This window comes from Culex pipiens, chromosome 1, assembly GCF_016801865.2.
Source record: "Culex pipiens pallens isolate TS chromosome 1, TS_CPP_V2, whole genome shotgun sequence".
In the NCBI taxonomy this organism is placed as follows: Eukaryota; Metazoa; Arthropoda; class Insecta; order Diptera; family Culicidae; genus Culex; species Culex pipiens.
The window spans coordinates 113743983-113761496 of NC_068937.1; the positions used below are offsets into that span (position 1 = coordinate 113743983).

The 17514-nt window shown below is 39.4% G+C and overlaps 4 protein-coding genes across 4 annotated transcripts in view; all 4 read left to right on the forward strand.

Moving 5' to 3' along the window:
• Window positions 1–2430: 2430 nt before the first annotated feature.
• On the forward strand, window positions 2431–4174 carry LOC120430262 (protein apnoia). Its single transcript, XM_039595347.2, has 3 exons — window positions 2431–2601; window positions 3604–3737; window positions 3801–4174. Exons 1-3 carry the CDS (start codon window positions 2496–2498, stop codon window positions 3930–3932), a joined length of 372 nt encoding a protein of 123 aa, XP_039451281.1. The 5' UTR covers window positions 2431–2495; the 3' UTR covers window positions 3933–4174.
• Window positions 4175–9292: 5118 nt separating this feature from the next.
• Window positions 9293–10787, forward strand: LOC120430263 (uncharacterized). Its single transcript, XM_039595348.1, has 2 exons — window positions 9293–10133; window positions 10198–10787. Exons 1-2 carry the CDS (start codon window positions 9413–9415, stop codon window positions 10512–10514), a joined length of 1038 nt encoding a protein of 345 aa, XP_039451282.1. The 5' UTR covers window positions 9293–9412; the 3' UTR covers window positions 10515–10787.
• A 3197-nt stretch (window positions 10788–13984) lies between these two features.
• On the forward strand, window positions 13985–15084 carry LOC120430276 (protein Wnt-8). Its single transcript, XM_039595368.2, has 2 exons — window positions 13985–14664; window positions 14728–15084. Exons 1-2 carry the CDS (start codon window positions 13986–13988, stop codon window positions 14988–14990), a joined length of 942 nt encoding a protein of 313 aa, XP_039451302.2. The 5' UTR covers window position 13985; the 3' UTR covers window positions 14991–15084.
• Window positions 15085–16395: 1311 nt separating this feature from the next.
• Window positions 16396–17514, forward strand: part of LOC120424342 (aminopeptidase A) — a 22957-nt gene continuing 21838 nt past the window's right edge. The window contains exons 1-3 of the mRNA XM_052706066.1: window positions 16396–16550; window positions 16801–17279; window positions 17335–17501. Of these exons, the coding sequence (XP_052562026.1) occupies window positions 16529–16550; window positions 16801–17279; window positions 17335–17501 (668 nt within the window). The 5' untranslated portion in view covers window positions 16396–16528. The remainder of the gene's footprint in view (window positions 16551–16800; window positions 17280–17334; window positions 17502–17514) is intronic.

Genomic DNA, 17514 nt, shown 5'->3' on the forward strand with positions numbered 1-17514 from the left:
TTGATAGGGTTGTCAGATCTTCAATGTATTGGTCGCGTTGGAAAGGTCTTTTAAATACCTTTCTAAAAATGTGTTACATGCCAGGTTTTTTTTTTTTACAAAAACCACCATTTTTAAAATCTTCCGGACTTTTGTTAAAATCGTCATTTTAGCATAACTTTTGAAGTACTTAACTAAATAGCGACTTATGGGACCCCAAGACGGATCGAATGACGCCAAAACGGACAAAATCGGTTCAGCCAATGTCAAGATAATCGAGTGACAATTTTTTGATCAACATCCCACCACCTACACAGACATTTGCTCAGAATTTGATTCTGAGTCGATAGGTATACATGGGGGTCTAGGAGGTCTAATTGAGAAGTTCAGTTTCCGAGTGATTTTATAGCCTTTCCTCAGTGAGGAAGGCAAAACGGTACTCTTTTGTAATTCAATTTTTGAAAACCTTAACAAATAGTTGATTATTTTAAATAATAATTGAAAAAATTGGTACACCCAAAGTTAAAGAACGAGGGGATAGTCCTCACGAAAAGAAACGTGATGAAAGTACTATTCTGCGTGAGTAAAGTCCTCTCGCGTGTTCATTCGTTCATTGAAACAGTTCATCCTATTGAGTGGCTTATATGGACAAATGACCGCCACTTAGTCACCGAACCATGGTAGCCCATACGGCAAAGGCACGGTTCAATAAGCCGAAGGTCTTGGGTTCGAGTCTCGGTACAGGGTACTTTTTTTTTTTGATAGATGAACTTTTTTGGAAAATGAACCCATGAGTAAAGTACTCTCGGTAATTTCGGGATTTATCCTCTCCGTCCGCACACAGTGCCATTTTACTACCGAACCGTGCTCTTTATCCTCTCGTAAGCCAATGCCCAGTTCTGGGTGTAGTATAAATATTTCCAAAATCAATTGATTAGATGTTTTGAAAATAAGGCTAAAATTCTAAATCAACTTGTTTTTTACGTGATTGTTTAATCAAATTTGTGGATAAATGTAAATAATATTCAAACACAAAATACAAAAAAAAAAAAACTTTTGTTTAAGCACATGTTTGTCTTTATTGCATAGGACATAACTTTGTCCTTATGTCTGAATAAGCCATTTTGTATCATTAGTTTCTTACCCCCTGCGATTGGAAACCTTGGGTCAGATTTTCAATGTTAAAAAAATAAACTTGTGTGCAATTTTAACAACTCCATGAAAAACATACTGTCTAATTTTTAATCCATATTATTTGGCCCTATAGAAATGTAAGTCGTGGTTTAAAAAATCTGAAAATATCATTTTCCAAAAAGTTGAAAAAAAATTCACACAAGTTTCACTTTTAGCATTACAAATCTGATCAATGGTTTCCAAGATATCATTGATTAAATGTTGAGAGTCAATTGAGTAGAGCTTAGAAATACTCATTTTTGGTATTTTCCATTCTCAGCAACCAAAGGTTGATTCAACAATGTCCAAATTGTAGAGAATATTCTCAGCTTTTTAAATATATTTTTTCATAGATGGACAAAGATGGACACTTCGGGAAGTCGCGTGTTTTGGTCTTTCTTACAAGTGCCCTTACAAAGTGTGTACAAAGTACACGTATGCGACCTCCGGTGGGTTAGTTGTCGAATAACTTAAATTTAAAAATGGCTAAAACTCTAATACATCTAACGAGGTTTTTTTGTGTGCATTTTCGATACTTTCCATTTTTTTTAAATCATAACTTGAAAATTGGCCCGTTTTGTCTACTAATACATGTAAAACAATGAAAAAATCGAAGGCGGTAAGCTTGGCGGTAAGTCAAAATACTTTACAACTATGCAGAAGACATCGAGATACAGATTTTCGAATCTTTCCATACCACTTTCTATCGACAGCCCCTTCAAATTTGAATGGAGACTTGTATGAAGAAACTAGTATTACAAAAAGGATTAGTTGGACATAAGGAATCGATGGAAAGAGTTCCATAAAAATAAAAAATGCAATGAAAAATCGATTTGTGAAATTCTAGAGAATTGCTAAAATATCCAATATCAATTTTGGTTCAGAGCAATGAAGCAATAATAATCCTAGTAATAATTAAACTATCGTAATCGATGTGTAATATGAATGAAATGGAAAGTGATTTATGAAGTTCCAACAAAAAATGCAACCCATACTCGTAGCCATTCGGTTTAGTCACCTTGGCAAAGTGAAATTACTTCCATGTCCAAAAGTGATTCTAAGTGTATACTTTTGGCCCAACTGTCGCCCGTCGCTGCTTTGGGCCATCGCCGAACGTTGATGGGGCCGTTTTGATCAAATCGTGCCCGCGTTGGAAAGTGTCAATCGTGGCCACGTCGAAGGGGGGTGGGCCGCCGACAGAGCCAAGGGGAATCATTTTTGGACAAACAATAGTTAGTTTAAAAGACTCGCGGGCCAAATTTCGGGTCGCAGTCGAGCGTTGGTCGTTTCAGCGTTAATTTGAAATTGTTTTAAAAGTCAGAGCTTAAGTTGTTGGTTCAGCAATGTCCTCCCGCGTAGAACAAGTCCTGGTGGCGGGTGCCATTCTGTGCTGCCTGATGGCCTCCATGGCCTGGGCCGCTGAGGAGGAGGAACAGCAAGAAGTTGCAGGTCAGTTGGCAGCTCGGTGGAGTGGAACACCGTCGCATAAAGTGATTTGCGGTTATCTCCGTGAAGTTCACTAGTGTAATGGGAAATTAATCGGATTATCAGAGCAAACACAACAAATAGTGTGAGGGGGAAAAAGTGGAACGTAGTGAAAATTAATGACTGTATTGTTGTTTGCTGTTCGATTGACTTTGTGTGGTTGTGACAAATAACTTCAAAGGTTGATCATGTGTGGAAAGTTAAGTGAAATATAAAATTGGCCTGAGGTGAACCAAGTAGCTGACGGAATGTGATTTTGTGGTTATCTCTGAGAATGGTGATTGAAGATTTGTGGCCAAAGAATTGAGGAAACAAAGGACTGGCTGTTTATCAGAAGAAAAAAAGATATGCCAAACCATAAACAATCCATCGGATTTTCATAGATTCGAATTGTTTGTGAGGCTTTATCTCAGAAACTAATTGTCTTATTTTCAATGTCTCAAAGAGAAGGTTGTAGGAAATAGTATCATCTTTTTAAAAGTATAACCCAAAAGTGACAATTAATCAAAAAGGGTGCACTTTATCAAAAATCAGTTTAGTACTTTACGATTGCAAATTTCATTTTGCTCCAATCGACAGAATAGCATTTTAGTGAATTCCCTGTCAATAATAAAAGAGTAAATTTCGCTTATAAATGGTATGAAATCATCTTAAGCAACCATGCGCACCCACCATTTATGCTGAATTTTACAATTTTCTTATTGGCAGGAAATTTACTAAATTCAATTCTGTCGATTGGAACCCAAATTTATCAAACCTTGACGGAACTGAACCGTTTACTGACATCAACTTCAAAAAAGTCTCGTTTTCTCATTTGCAATCAATTTAGATTAGTTCATACCACAAAACATATCAACTACCATGCAACTCCACCGAATGAAGCTTTAGAATTAATTTGGATGGAGGTGCTTGGTTTGGAAATTCCACAAAACGTCTGTTTCAATTATTTTTTTTCTTGATTTCCAGAGGGCCGAACCTTCGGTCACCACTTCCTAAAACGGCTCAGCTTCGCCACCGTTCCCGCAGCGTTCGTCATTGGAGTCATTACGACGCTGCTGTCGGCGTTAACGATCGTCTCGATGAAGGGATTGGGTGTTGGGGTAGGATCATTAGGAAACGTTTCAAATTTCTATAAAACTTAAAATATTGTGTTATTTCAATAGGTCATCCTTCTAGTGCTTGCCGTTTCGCAAATTCTAGCAAGAAGCTTCCCAACGGCCCTCCCACCACCTCCGATCACCTATGCCGCCCCCGCTCCGGGACCCCTGCCCTTGGTGTACCACCGGGACTGGTAGAACCCACCAGGGGGCACCTACTAATCTAACGATAAGTTAATTTATTATCTATTTATTATAATTTATCCCCTCCCCCACGCAAAAAAGCGACGATCACGATCGCGTTGATCGCGGACGTCAGCTGGGTGACGCCAACCCACGTGACTCACGCCGCCCGACATTCCCTGGATGGTCCAGGGTTCACGAATAAACAAACAGTACCGGACAAATAAATCTCACTTTCGACTCATTAACGATGCAAATCACGTGACCCCCGAAAAAGGGTGGAAAAATTCTTTCATTGTTGTTCCTGGTTCCGAAAAGGCCCCCCCCCTCAACGCCCACATGGCGGCGTATGGTCACGTTTCTGTCTCGAGCTGTCAACTGTCACGATCGTTGGCCGGACCCTATACGAAAAGGGAGAGTTTCGTCCAACGACTTTCCGTCGATTCAATGTAGAGCAACCAGAGGGAGGCGATTATTGGTCATGGCCATCTACGATCCGAGTTCGCGACGGTTCGATGAGGATCCAATTATATTGGACGATTGATTGGGTTACTTTGACGGAAAAGTGCGTCGTCGTTGACGATGATGTCGTTCTGTCGCCTTCGGGGGAAAAGTGGCCAAAGAATGCCGCACGGCAGGTTCCGCGGAACCGGTCCGGGATACGGTCCATGAAAGGGAACTTGATGTGGATCTGGAGCAGGCCATCATCGTCTGTCAATCTGATAAGAAAACGAGAAGTATTGAATGAACTCGACTTAAGTAGGAACAAGCTAAGCATTTCCATGTAATTTTACGTGAAATTCACTTACAAAAATCACGCGACTCAAGGTCAACGCCGTGCGCGTCAAAACATCCGCCAAAAAGGGCAAATTTCACTTTGTTTTGAATGAAGTTGATAGTGCGAAGGTAAGTGGCACTGATTACCGCACGTAGCACGTTACTTTGGCGGTGGAGTATTTCGTGGCATTAGATTAGCATCAAAATAATAACAAATTTCGTACGTGTGAAATTACTGCCACAGACGATTTTGTGGCGCTCAACCTGGGTGTGTAGCTGTTCAGTGGGTTTATGTTTTTGCTTCTAGTGCAGAAAAAGAGACTTTTGAAGAGACGAAAGTAGACAGAAAAAAACTTGGGATGAATGGGAAATTGAATCATAGTTTCGTTTATTCAATAGTTAGAAGAAATTATTTAATTTCTAAGTCTAATCTTTGTGTTTCTTTTTGACTTAATTTCCACTAATTTATTATGGGGGTCCTTAACCCCTCTTCGAAATCTGATGTCCATTTTTTTATATCTCATGACGGTGGGGTGGTTCAACCCCTTTCATTTCAGGATTTTTATTGTGACACGTTTGGACGTTAAGATTCCAAGATATCAGCCATCAAAAATTTGTGTGAAATGTGTTACACTTAAACATAATCATTTTTATGAGACACTAGATGGATTAGATAATACCTCCTCGAAGTATATATTTTGTTCAGCATTCGATTTAGCACTCAATTTTTATTTAAAAAAATATTAAAAAAGAGAGCAGCTTATTCAACAAAAAAGTTGAGCTTGATTTTTATCTTTTTCTTCAAAATTTCCGAGTTACCTACATAAAAGAATCGTTAAGGGCGGGTAAATTGCTTTTTTTGTCTTCCTCACCTTACTGAGGAAAGGCTATAAAATCACTTGAAAAACGAAATTCTTAATTTGACCTCCTAGACCTTCACGTATACCTATCGAATCAGAATCAAATTCTGAACAAATGTCTGTGTGTGTGTTTGGATATTGATAAAAAAATTGCACTGGATTATCTCGGCACTGGCTGAACCGATTTGGACCGTTTTGGTCACATTCGATCCGTCTTGGGGTCCCATAAGTCGCTATTGAAAATTATAAAGTTTAGTTAAGTACTTCAAAAGTTATTCTAAAAAAATAAACGATTTTAACAAAAGTCCGGAAGATTGTAAAAAGGTTGGTTTTTGTAAGAAACCCCGTCATGTTATACATTTTTAGAAAGGTAATCAAAATACATTTTCCAACGAGTTCAATAGATGGCAGATGTGACAATCCTATCACAACCCAAGTAACAATTTTAGTTTTATTGTAGTTTTGGAGAAGTTATGTAGAATTCCTGAGAAAATGTATGCGAGATGCCTTTTAGTCCCACATGCTGTGTTAAATAAGTGTTAAATCAGCAATAAAGCTAAAATGGACTACTTTAGGAGGTTAGCCAGAGTAAAAATTAAGAGTATCATAAGACATTATAATTTTATTGTGTACCTAATAAATACTTTATAAAGCTCTTCAATGCTCGAATAAAACTTTCTAGTTTGGAAAAGATTTTTGTACCAACCCGTAGGAACTCCTGAAAGTTATAACAAAGCATGAAACATTTATGAATGTTCTCTCAAAGAGAACCAAAAGCCTGTGCAAAAAGGGAACAGCATGCTGATTTACTTGATTAAAGACAAATATTCTTATCCGAAATGGAATTCTAAAAGGCTTATGGTAGTTGATAATTCATCTGATAATAATTGTATAAATATATTTAAGCACTTGCATTTTTTCAGTGAAATGTACCGTAACAGTAGTGCCAAAAAAAATGACCGAACATTTTTTCAAGATAGCTCGAAAAAATGGAACGCGCCTTTAAAATTATCACAAAAAGACTAAACTTTTATCGAAAAAAAAAACCTTTTCGCCGGATGTTGCTCCAAAATTCAACATGGCTACGATTTTTAGCACCTCGATTTTTTTGGCAATATGGCGAAAATTTATAAATATTGATAATCTTTTTCAAGTCTATTTTAAATTCAATGCTTCTGCGAAGACTCTTTCCCAAAACTCGCTAGGAATAACTTGATTTAAAAAGGATTTATTAGGGTTTAAAACAGGCTCACAATGCTTTATCGTGGTCTTAACCAAGAATAAATTGCACACGGCTGGGAACGTAGCGCATGCGGGCTTCATCAACTGCAAATAGATCGACTTGGACATGGACAACGGATTTGAATTTGGCAATAATTCAATAAAAAACAACACATTTTTGTTAGTTTGCATGGGGTTTATTTATTATATAATAACTAAAAAAGCACAACCTGTTGCTATTGCAATCTTTAACTCCACCACAATATAGACTGCACACCACAAACAATGATATTTTGAAACGATTATCACTCTCTTTTCAAATTAAACATAGGGGAAATTCTCGTATGTTTGGCAGGTTAAGCTTAGCTCCTAACTCCATCCAATTAGCTGATTTTCACTATTCAAACAACTAATTTTGCAAAACTTTGAATAGAAACTTGCTTGCTCACTTCTTATTGAGGTATTTATCACTCGAGTTCAGTTGAAAACGCTGTTAATTAGCTTTAATTGAATGTCAAAGTTCTGACCTGCCAACATTAGAGGCACGCTGGAATTAGATACTGTTCCCCTATTAGTGAACACCGCTGCAATCAGCACAAGCAAAACTGTAAATGACAGCGCGTAGCAATACAGATAATAAAATCTTGATAGTTTTGAACAAGGTAACTCTAAGGATGAAAAGTTTTATCAACTACTTTTCGAAAACCATATGTATTTAAAGAAGTTCTAATCAAGACTGAAAGGCTTTGATAAAAGAGGCAGGACGAAGAACACTAAAACGAAAACAGTTTGATAAAATGCCTCATTTTATAACGATACATTGCAAAATACATGATGTATATCCACTTTGGCACAACAATGGTAATGCACAGCACCAGTACATGCATAAATTGCAAAGTAAACGAATTTCTGGTTCGGTGAAATGTTCCGATTTCTCACAATTCTATCACCATTCAAACACAATAAAAAACCACCAATTCAAAAATATTTTATTATTATCAACACAGAGTTATTAAGTCATTTGTAATTTTAAAACTTTAACCGAAAATTCACTAGTAATTATTCCCAGAAGCGCTTTTAAAAAAATCAGCTCGCCTCTTGATGTATTTCACTGCGTTGTTCACGTACAACTGAATATGTCAAAGTGAAAGTACAAATCTAGCAAGTTTGATAAAATGCTTACGGAAGACTTAACAGATTTAAAGCACAATTTGTTAAGTTAATCAAGCAGCATCATGAATTCTTCAGGCTTACTTAAAGTGTAAATTAAAACTTCTAAACAAAATTCTTTATGATATCTTAAAGAATTCTTTAAAATATGTTTAAGTTTATGGAATGGTAAAACCGTTTGGATTTGGTGAAAGATGAAACAAAACTTTATTGCATTTGATAAAACTATTATAAAAATGCTTAAGAATCAAAGACATTTGTCTTGCTACTTGGGAAGTTATAAGCACTTAAGTGTTATTTATGGACTTTTTAGAAGCCGGATCTCAGATAATTCGATGAAAACGTTGTCCAGATCTATCATGCGACCTATTGTTGGATAGGTAATCAAAAGACATTTTCAACGAGTTCAAAAGATTGCAGATCTGACAACCCTGTCAAAGGTTATAAGCACGTAAGTGCCCTGAATTATGAAGATCTGACCAACCAATCTAATCTCTAAATGTGAGGAAAGCACCACCATCTAAGGGTGGATTAAGTAACGTTTTTTTCTGTTAAATTCGCAAGATATTCAATTTTAATGCTAAGAGTTTCCTGGCAGTGGCAGTGCGTGGCCGAATGGTTACGCTGTCCGCTTTGTAAGCGGATGATTCTGGGTTCGATTCCCATCTGCTCCACCCTTCCATCGGATGAGGAAGTAAAATGTCGGTCCCGGCCTTGGTTGTTAGGCCGTTAAGTCATTCCAGGTGTAGGAGTCGTCTCCATGCCATAAGTACAAACAACACACCAAACCAAGCCTACTCCGGTGGAATCGCTGGCGGCGGTTGGACTCGCAATCCAAAGGTCGTCAGTTCAAACACTGGGGTGGAAGGTTCCTTAGAGTAGAAAGAGGTTTGGGTGCCCTCCCCATTCAAGCCTTCGGACTCCTAGGTTCGAGCAGAAACTTGCAATAGAGACCACAAAAGACCCGGGGGTCGTTAATGTGGATGGTTTGTTTTTTTTTGTTTTTGCTAAGAGTTTCCTGACAACATAAAATTATACAAATTTTCCCAAACATGCTCACGCCAGCTCATTCCACAGAAATATTCTACCCGTTGACGCGATTTACCCGGAGACTTCAATGCTTTCCCTGTTTGCAGCAAACAGAACCAGCTGCACCACGATGACGGATTAATTGAATTTACAAAATGCGTTTTCCAAACCACTTCCAGTCAGTATGGCTGGGAATCAATCCCCCGAGATGCGATGCACCAAACCAAGTCAAGTGAAGCACAAAACAACAACACAACCACTCTCTCAAGTTGCAAGTGCAAGAGTTTTCCTTTAACAAAATAAAATTGTACGCGCGTGCAACGGTTCTTCTCATTCCGCGCTAGACCTGCTGCAGCGTTGGTGCATCACAATTCAGTCCGTCGTCAACGGTCGAACGGTTACGACGAGTCTTGGTCTTTGCAGTAAGAGTTGCTAGAAATGGCGCGCAATTCCGGACGCGTTCTACGGGTCGTCGGTGTAGTGTTGACGCTGATGGTCGTTTGTGTACGATGTGAAATGCGCAAATCCTGGAAGGTGAAGAGTACGACAGCAGCGGATGAGGAGCTGCCGAGTCCCGTTCTGGTGAAGCAATCTCGGATGGAACAGGAAGTGGAGGCTGCAGATCCTGGTCCGAACTTGGTAGAATCTCGGACGGAACAGGTTGAGCAGGAGACATCTCCAGCAAGTAGTTCAACGACTGCGGCAAGTCAGAGCCAGACAACGGCCAAGAGTCGTCTTCGGAGTACATACGTGGCGAATCGGACAGCGGCGTTGTTTAACTCACTTCGGGAGAGCGTCAAGGCGGCACCGTTCCTGGAGGACCACGTGCCGGACATACAAATCGACGACTTCTCCGCGGACGATACGGAAGAGGATGATTTCGGTGGTGAAGAACGCGACGACCACGATGCCAAAGCTAAGAAAAGCGACGAGGATCCTTACGCCGAAGGGTACGACATGATCGAGACCATCCTGGAGGAGGTTAAAAGCATCGCGAGTGGGGAAAAGCCTGCCGAGAAACCGGAAGCGACCGCCGAAGAACCAGCCGAGAAGGTCAAGCAGTATGACTTTGGACCGGTGCTGAACATGACCATAGACGAGCCGAACAACATCGTGAACGTGAAGCTCAACGAGAAGGTGTTGAAGGATATCTTCACGGGTAAGTCAACGCTCAATGTACCTTAATCCCCTTAAACAACAGGTCAAATCTCCCCCTCTTTAAGGTCGTGGTAGCGGCGGTGGCTTTGGAGGTGGCAACAAGAAGATGTGGAAGTACGCGATGCCCCTGTTCATCCTGCCCTTCCTGATTCAGTCGGCGGTTGTGCCGTTTATGCTGATGACGGTGAAGTTGTTCCTGTTCAAGTCTTTCCTGGCGGGTAAGTTGGCGATCCTGTTGCTGTTGCTGGGGGCGTTCAAGAACTTTACCCAGAAGAAGGAAAAGGACGTGTACATCAAGGATCTGCCTGAGCGGCGGTACGAGCCATACAACGAGTGGCCCTATCCGTACCACTCCGAAGGGGGGAGGCCAAGCTGGGCTTAGTGGGGGAGGCGTCCGGTGAGGACGTTTCAGGGTGGTGGTGTCCTGGGGAGAAAGCCGTTCTCGCGGTTGAACAATCCAAATCAATCTGTTTGTATGAATTAAATGTTTGCCGTAGAGTGTAGTAAGTTATTGTTATTTTTTAATTTATTGATTTATTTAGTATTATTAGTTTTGAGCTAAGTCACAAAATCACCGTTTCACGTGTTACATTAATGCATAGAACCATTCTCGTAAAGGTTTCATTTGTTGTTAATAAAAATGTCACTGCATTGATGAATTGAACTTTTATTACCAAGAGATATCACTTCAGGGTTTCATTAACCACTAAATTCCTACTTAGAGATAATCAGCTGTGAATTGTAATTCATAACCACATAAAACTGATCGAAACAAAACGTTCCTAAATCCACCTTTAGGTGGTTGGTGCCTTCTTTACATTCATGTACCATTCACTATTAATATGTTTAACAAATCAATCTTCATTACTTATTTCTTTTGATAGGGTTGTCAGATCTTCAATCTTTTGAACTCGTTTTAAAGGTCTTCTATAAAGCTTTCTAAAATGTATAACATAAAGGGTTTCCTCACGAATACCACCCTATTTACAATCTTCCGGACTTTAGTGAAAATTGTTTTTTAAGTTGAACTTTTGAAGTACACAATTTTCAATAGAGACTTATGCGACCTCAAGACAAATTGAATGAGGCGTAAACAATCAAAATCGGATCAGTCAGGGCCGAGATAATCGAATGACAATTCTTCGATTAACATCCCTACACCCACACACACTCACAGACATTTGCTTAGAATTTGAATCTTAGTCGATATGTATTCGTGAAGGTGGGTCTAGGCAGTCGAATTTAGAAGTTCGTTTTTTGATTGATTTTATAGCCTTTCCTTAGTTTAAAGTGAGGAAGGCAAAAATGAAACATTAAAAATCAAATCATTTTAACCCTCTACTGCCCAATTTTTTTTCGAAAATTTATATTTTTCCCGTGTTTAGGAGGTCATTTTGAGCAACTTTTGTTCTACGAAAAACTTTGCTTCTCTTGTTTTATGTTTTTCTTGTTTCATTTTTAGTATTTTAATTTGCATTTACCTTGTTTAGTTTATGTTTGTTTTTGGTAGTATTTGGCCTACTCTACCACCTCCTATCATTACATTTTGCCTATCTAATTTTTTCATGTTTTTACAGTAACTTTTTCAATTTTTTGCATGTTTTTCACATTTTCTGCTATAAAATGGAAACATTATCATTTAAATTGTAAATAAATGCGTAGAGGCATAGTCTGGGGCACTAGAAAAATTACTGCATACTTCTTTTTACTTAAAATATAGGAAATGTTAGTAAAAAACACAGCCAAAGTTGACCCCTAAAAAAATTACATTTTTAAAAACATTGGCAAAGTCACAAAAAACAAGTCAAATTTCAAACCCTAAAATTTTCCAAAATTTTAAAAGTTCTTCTTTCCAATGCATTTTGAAGATCAAAAATTGGTTGAAAAATGGATTTTTGGCGATTTTTGAAATCGAAGCCCGTCTAGAGGCGGGGTTGGGTTGTAGAGGGTTAAGACAAAATATTTTATTGTTAGGTTTCAATTCAAATACATTTAATTTAGCTAACAATTTTAATTTGCCTAACAATTGTTTTTAAAGAGCAAATCGACGATTTCGAAAAAAATTTGGAGAGAGTCTCAGAGATATTTTTTTTACATTTAATTTAGCATCAAATAAAAAAACCAAATTTCAAGTCCAAACTATCAATAGAACCAAAGACGACCACTTCGCAACCATTGACGACCGTAAAAACCGATTCTACCGGAGGAATTGGTCCATTGATCTCCATTACAACACTCATCATGACTATTTGTGGCACGATGAACGTCACACCAGACTGGAGGGTCCTTATCGCAACAATCATGCCAGTACTACAACAAATATGGAATCAAATCATAATACAATATCCCTTGTTAGGTTTATTTATATCTAGTTAGTTCACTCATATTTTTTTTTTATCTTTTTTTAATTGATATACGGCTCCGTACAGCTTCTGCGGCTGAGCCTTACTAAATAAATGAAATAATAAAAAAAAGTCCAAACAAAAACTGGATATAATGATTGAAACGGCCTAATTTTTGTTCGTTCTTCATGAATAAAAAGTATTCTAAATCAAAACAAAGCTAGTACAAATTTTATTTAAAGTTTTGTGAGTTCAAATTTGTTATGGAAATTTAATTGCAATCAACTGAAATCAATATGACATATATTCCCTTTTGTTTAAAATCATGTTGTTAGGATATTTGGGTTAATTTAAAAATCTTTGGAATTTTTGTGAATTTTCGATGTTAAAAACCGCAAGTTATTTTTTTGCGAAACAACTTTTTTTTTAAACTTATTATTGCATATCAACTGTACTGACCCTGATCGCATAAATGTCCCATATGCATTTTCATCGATTTCGAGTTATTGATGCAGTTTGGTTCAAAATTGTGTGCTATTTCAAAAGAGCACATAACATCCAGTACTTTGTTCTAGAAATCAGGAGGAAATCCAGTTTTTTCGCGAAAACTTAACACGTAGCCTTATATGTGGGACAAACTTCAAATGCGTTTTTCTCAGATTGCTGTTTTTTCATATGGGACATTTATGTGAACATGGGCAGTGTATGGGTGTAAAATGCATTTTGCAATAGTTATTTTCATAGACATGTTGAAGTTCTGGCTTGTGATTTAAATTATTATAATTGTTCGTATTTTTTGCCCCCCTTCCGGCCTCGGCCAAAGTCGAGGAACAAAAAAATGGAAAAATATTAGCTTCAGCCTAATTTGATAGTAATTTTATACATTTTTTGTCTGTTTTCCTCCTCAAACTTTGGCAAAATAGAGCAACAAAATCTAAATTGATCCAGTAATTCTTTGGATGAGTTAACTGTCAAAAAAGATGTTACTGCTAATTAACAAAAAAAAATATTTTTTTTTGTAAAAACTTATTTCAAAAGAATAATATTTAATTTTATGCAAAACTCAACGACAACGGCGCTGTGATGAGATCGAAAACTCATTTAACTAGATTATTTCCACTCACAATAACTCCAAACAAAGAGCATCCAATCATCTCCATTGTTGGCCGTCGTGAACAAACAAAACGTGCATGCAACCGTCTCCAACTCTCGCAAAACTGTCATTGGGAAATGGTCCATCCAGCAGCCAAAAAGGACAGCCCGCCCCGTTCTAATGACGAACCAAGTAATGGAGTAATAACGCTCCTCATCAGGCTCATTCGTCGTAACGCTCCAAGGACAGTTCATAGAGAGAGACTGCCTGCCTGCAGATAAGGGTTCGCGTTCCGTTCCGGTTGTCTTTTGCAGGATTGGGGAGAGGTGGTCGTTAATTGGAACGATTATCGCTTTGATGAAATGTAAATTTTTCTGGGGGAAATTGCTCAGAATTTTCGAAAGCGGAAATCAGTCGAATGCTGGATTTTGCAGTGGTCACACGGTGGTCGGTTCTCGAGAGGATGAAAATTTTCTTCGCTGTAGTACTGGCTGGGTTGGTAACGTTGGTTCACGGGATGGACAGTTCGGCGTCGGCGTTGGTATCGGAGAGCATCGAGTTGGCCTTGACCAGCTGTCGCAGCCAGTTTCGCTGGGAACGCTGGAACTGCCCGACGATACAGTTCCTGACGAAACGTAATGCGGCGGGCTCCTTGGATCGGGAAGCGGCCTTCGTGCGGGCGATTAGCACGGCCTCCTTGATCTACACGTATGCAAGAAACTGCTCACGTGGGACCAGCTACGGAAGTTGCGGTTGCAACGACATGTCTCAAAACTGGGAACGATGCAGCGTTCAGCAGCAGCTCCAGCAGGATCCTCGCGAGCTAAGCTGGAAGCTGGACGCTAAAGGGTACGGAAATGCCCACAATCGTAGGGCCGGTTGGTTGGCGGTGCAGAATGCCGTTCGGAAGAACTGCCGGTGCCACGGAGTGTCCGGATCGTGTGCCATGCGCACGTGTTGGAGCACGATGAACTCGTTCGGACTGATCGCGACCGGGGTGAAGCAGATGTACGCCGAAGGTGTGCGGCTTTTTGTGGACAATTCGGGCAGGTTGAACAGTCGGAAAATACGACCGGATCAGCTCGCTTTTACTCACGGTGGGATGCAAACATTACCTCATCGAAAAAAAAAAAAGTTATAAAATATCACTCTGATTCCAGTTTCTCCGGACTACTGCCAGCGGGACATTTTGTCCGGATGGCCCGGAATGGTCAATCGGCCGTGCTCAATGGCACGGGGAGAAAATGTTTCCGAGGACGAGAGGAAATCGTGTCGAAAGTTATGCCGGCAGTGCGGGCTAAAAGTTCGGCCCCATACCAAGATGGAGACCCGGAAGTGTAACTGTCGGTTCACCTGGTGTTGCCGCGTGGTTTGCGATAGCTGTGTGGAGCTAGTTGAAGAATATCGGTGTCAGTTAAATTAAAAGGGTTTTAAAGTAGCAAAGTGCATAAATTCAATAAAATTTTATCGAATCTTAACATATTTTTTAAAAGTTTTCAAGGCAAGGCAAGGCAAAAGACCCCTTTTTCCTTTAAACCACATTCATCGATGAACTACAAATTCGATTTCAGAGTACACGTAAGTAATAAACGCCTTTAAGTAGACAACGCTCTAACTTCTTTTGCTGCTCGATAAAAATGAAATCCGTAGAAACCAACAGTATGAATACTTTCAGTTGCTGACTGCTCAATAGTTAGTCCTCCGTGGGTGCATTGCTTCAACATAGTGCAAGTAGCGATTTTTCTGTGGTTCAATTAGGTTCTCAAATTATGCTGACATTAATGTTCACAACGATACAACTTATTTTTCTGAGTTCTATGACCCTTTGTACGACCACAAAGGGTTTAAAATTAATTTTTAAATCAATTAAATCAAAAAACACTTCGCCGTCCTTGGCAGGTCTTTCCAAGGGGACCACTGCATTAAAATATAAAAAGTGATATGAAATTGTTTTCAAGCGTGTTTTTTACAGTTGTACATAGAAAATTAGCAGGACTTTAGGACCCTATTCTAGAGTTTTATTTGAAAAAGTCCTATAAACATAGGGAATCCCACAGCTTATAGGAACTGTTCTTTAAAAAAATACTCTGGAATTCCTATAATGTTGATCGATTCATGTTTTGATTTTATAAATAAGGTTGACCATGCATAGATTTCCACAACTACCATACTCGAGAAACGTTGTCTTTAATGAACTAGTTCCAAAAATCAGTGACGGTTGGGTGAGGAATTAAAAGGCAACAAATTTGTTTAAAAAAAGGTGCAGATGGTTATGTTACACATGACCAATATGACAAATGATACCCATATTGCCTAAAGCGGTATATGCACTTCGGAAGGAACCGGTCCAGAAAAAAATCAAATGGGCAGCAGCGGCAGCTAAAGCAAGTCAGAGAGGGTGAAGAAAAGCCCCAAGAAATCGTTCGCTCTCCTTTGTTCTGCAGTTCGTGAAGCTGTTTATTGACCCCTTTCCTTCTGATCTGCGTACTAGCCTTAAACATGAATGGTTCGGTAAATTCAATTCTTTAATGACAACGCGATCAAATTTAGTGCTTGGATTATGATCAACGGCAATCAATTCTTATCTCGCGCAAAAAAATCAATGAAAACACTATTTGAACAGCTTAACGTTTCTATACCTGAAGTTCATCTACGATTGATGTTCGGTTCGGTGGAAGATTATTCGTTATCAAAGAGACTCGTTCCGATAGCTCTGCAACAAACACTCAGACAGGTATGTAATTGCGATTGAATCCCACGGGCGCTATACCATTTGGTCGCCGTAATCTTCCTGACGGAGCTATATTTCACACTTTATTGATACCGAGTCCAGCCAATCGAAACCGAAAATTAGCCCTGGAATTGTTCGCAGAAAGTTCAGTATTGCAGCTCGTTCCGAGCTGGACAGTTCGTTCTCAAGTGACGTGGTTTGTAATAGCTGGATTGTGAGTTTTCTTCAAAATGATACTGCGAAAAGTTGTGGGTGAGTAGTTTAGATTTAATTTTGAACTTATGTTTTATATTGTGTTGTGGATATTGTAATTGAATTGGAATATACTATAATTTGTTGATCTTGATTTAAAATTATACGAATCATCAAAATTTGTAAGCTTAATTGTCAGTTGAATGCTCCTCGGACAAATTCAGCCAATTTATCAGCACCCACTATCAGTGCCCCTGACAATAAAACAATAACGTGACCATCATCTGATGGCTCCCCAATCCCTCCGCAGATGTCATCAGGGACAACCTGGTGGTGACGTTCCTCAGCGTGGCGCTGTTTGCCTTCGTCGTCTCGACGATAGCGCTGGCCGTCGAGAATTCCGATAAGCGAGAAGAAATCATCCATCTTCGAGCGGAGTTAAACCATCGTGCGGAAGCCACCACGACCGTTTCTCCCCAGGAGTATTCAACGACCACGGAAGTAGACGTCCCAACGACAACTCCTTCGATGGAAACCTCACCGGCTACGACGACCCAGGCGCCAACGACAACTGAGGCTCCGTTGGTTGATTACCGGCTGCCGACTCACAACATCCCAAAGCATTACGATCTGTGGTTGTACCCAAAGCTTGATGAAGGAACCTTCGAAGGAAGGGTCATTATCGACGTTGAAACTGTAGCCGCAACCAACAAAATTGTTCTTCATCGGTATCTGCTGGACATTACCGATGTGAAGATCAACCCGATTGATCAGGTCGTCGGATATGGTGTACGTAAAAACAACTCCAGCTTATTACAAATCGGCTAAACTCATATCTTCACAGGGCTTCACCTTCGATAACGAAAAAGATTTCCTGATCATCAGTACGCTTAGCGATTTACAACCTGGCAAACAAACCAAAGTGACAATCGAGTTTAAGGGTCAGATGGACAACAAGATCGTCGGACTGTACTCGAGCAGTTACCTGAACGAAGAAACTAAAGAAAGAATGTGAGTATCCTGG